Source organism: Austrofundulus limnaeus, unplaced genomic scaffold (genome assembly GCF_001266775.1).
Source record: "Austrofundulus limnaeus strain Quisiro unplaced genomic scaffold, Austrofundulus_limnaeus-1.0 Scaffold583, whole genome shotgun sequence".
Classification (NCBI taxonomy): domain Eukaryota; kingdom Metazoa; phylum Chordata; class Actinopteri; order Cyprinodontiformes; family Rivulidae; genus Austrofundulus; species Austrofundulus limnaeus.
Genome location: NW_013952985.1, coordinates 46,907 through 48,944, shown reverse-complemented (window position 1 = coordinate 48,944; position 2,038 = coordinate 46,907). Strand labels below are relative to the sequence as shown.

At 37.1% G+C, this 2,038-nt stretch overlaps 1 protein-coding gene across 1 annotated transcript in view; it reads left to right on the top strand.

The window, feature by feature from the left end:
- Positions 1–2,038, top strand: part of LOC106530966 (uncharacterized) — a gene marked incomplete in the record, with an annotated part of 73,050 nt that overhangs the window by 66,293 nt on the left and 4,719 nt on the right. Inside the window, 1 exon segment of the mRNA XM_014026703.1 lies at positions 498–622. Within this exon segment, the coding sequence (XP_013882157.1) occupies positions 498–622 (125 nt within the window).

Here is a 2,038-nt window from a genome sequence, read left to right as displayed (position 1 = left end):
AATGCACTGAGTTGCCGCCATGTGATTGGCTGATTAGAAATTAAGTGTTAACGAGCAGTTGGACAGGTGTACCTAATAAAGTGGCCGGTGAGTGTATGACAGTGGTGTTATGATGTTTTGAATCACTTTGCTTCAAGAGGAGTGACATGCTTCAAAGCCTTAGTATAATTTCCCCATCACTACATGCTCTATAACTTAGTTACGTAGTGTAAAGTCCAAATAAACACAACATTTATTTTCTTTGCTGAACTATTTATTCGTCCACCATTTTCATTCTTCAAAAATCACATACATTGAGCCCTCCTGGGCAAAGAACAGAAATAAAAACCCTTTGCCAGAGAACATACTCCATTTCAGAGGAAGTTAACACATAGGACATCTAACATTTATTGTGCTGAATTTCAGTCAAAGTGAAATGTATATAGTAATGAATCATTAGTTTCTTCAGTAATTAAGCAGAACAGATCTAAGATTATGTGCTGGTTTTGCTGTTTCAGGTGTGGTTTGTGACTCTGGAGATGGGGTGACCCACAGTGTTCCTGTTTTCGAGGGTTACTGCCTACCTCATGCAGTGCAGAGATTTCCACTGGCTGGGGCTGATGTTACCATGCACCTCAAAAAAGTATGTACCACTTCTTTTTGTTGTTCCAMATCTTTGTCAGCATTTACATTCTTTGTTTTCCTTTTTAATAGATCAAGCAACAATTCACAAACTGTTTTGTCCTTTATACAGAAACATGTTTAAGTTCAGTTTAATACAGACTAAATCAGTCCAGCTTTAATTAATCAATCTAATTTCATCCAGATAGAATTATACTCAATCTGAATATATTCCAGTTTAGAACTATTTGTTGTATTTACAACAGTTTTTTACACTCCATCTATTGACCCTTTTCTTTATTTAAACCTGAGTACTTCTGTGCTCCTTAATCTTCTGTTTTTCTATGCTTATGAAAAAAACACCTTTATTATGTATAGTTGTCTTTACTCTATTTGCCTAATTCCACTAACAAAGGTTCAGTTTCCAAAACAATGAAGGTAGTATCAGACTGGGCTATGACTGGCGGAGGCAAGTTTGTGTCAAAGCTTTTGTGAATATTGTCAATTTCCTCGTGTGTCTCAGAGACTTCCAGTCTTGTTGTTTTGAGTTTTGAACAAGTTCAAAACATTTGTGCAACACATTTTTCTCAAAATGGTCTGAGTTGTTGTGGCTGTCTCCAATCTATCTAGACAGCTTTAGAGTTGCATTTTGGCACCTGCACTGGAGGTTAATATCCAGGGTCCGTATTTATCAAACTTCTTAGAATTACTCTTAAGAGTGGACTTCAGTGCAGAAAAATTCTTAGCTAAAATCTGAGACTAAAATTCATTTATCAAGCATCTCAGTCTCACTTTAAGTGAAGTGTAAGAGTAATTCTTAATTGTCAGTCTTAGAGCTGATTTACGACACTTTGCTGTGCCGCAAAGCTGATCTTGGATGACGTAACAAAACCCCCGACATGAACCAATCACTGCATCGAATTTCATGTTTCAAGAATATTCTCTGAGAAATGTCAAAATAAAACTGTGAAAATCCCAAGATTACTTCACAATTAACACAGTAATGTTCATACATGTCACATTGTACTGATGGTAAATTACACAAAATTTCAACATTTACATCATGAATACAGACATATAAAGAAAATCGCACGGATTTCTTCAAAAACTCAGCTTTAAAGGAGACCAATTATGGGTCCTAGAAATGTTTATGATATGTCTGTGGGCTATCCAGACCATGTTCATTCAATCTAATGAACAAAATAATTCTCAGATAATCAAATTTCCCATTTTCTAGTTCTGCCTGCTCTGACTTCCGTTCAGAAGAGCTGTTTATGTTAATGAGCTCTATTGGTAACGCCCTCCAAAAATCTGTTGACATTAACTCCGCCCTCCAAAGCCAGCGTTTGCGTGAGAGACCCAGAGGCAGAGTCGTGATCGCAGCTTCTTTTTTTTCCTCTCCCTCCTCTGCTCTGCGCTCACTCTGCATGCTGTTACC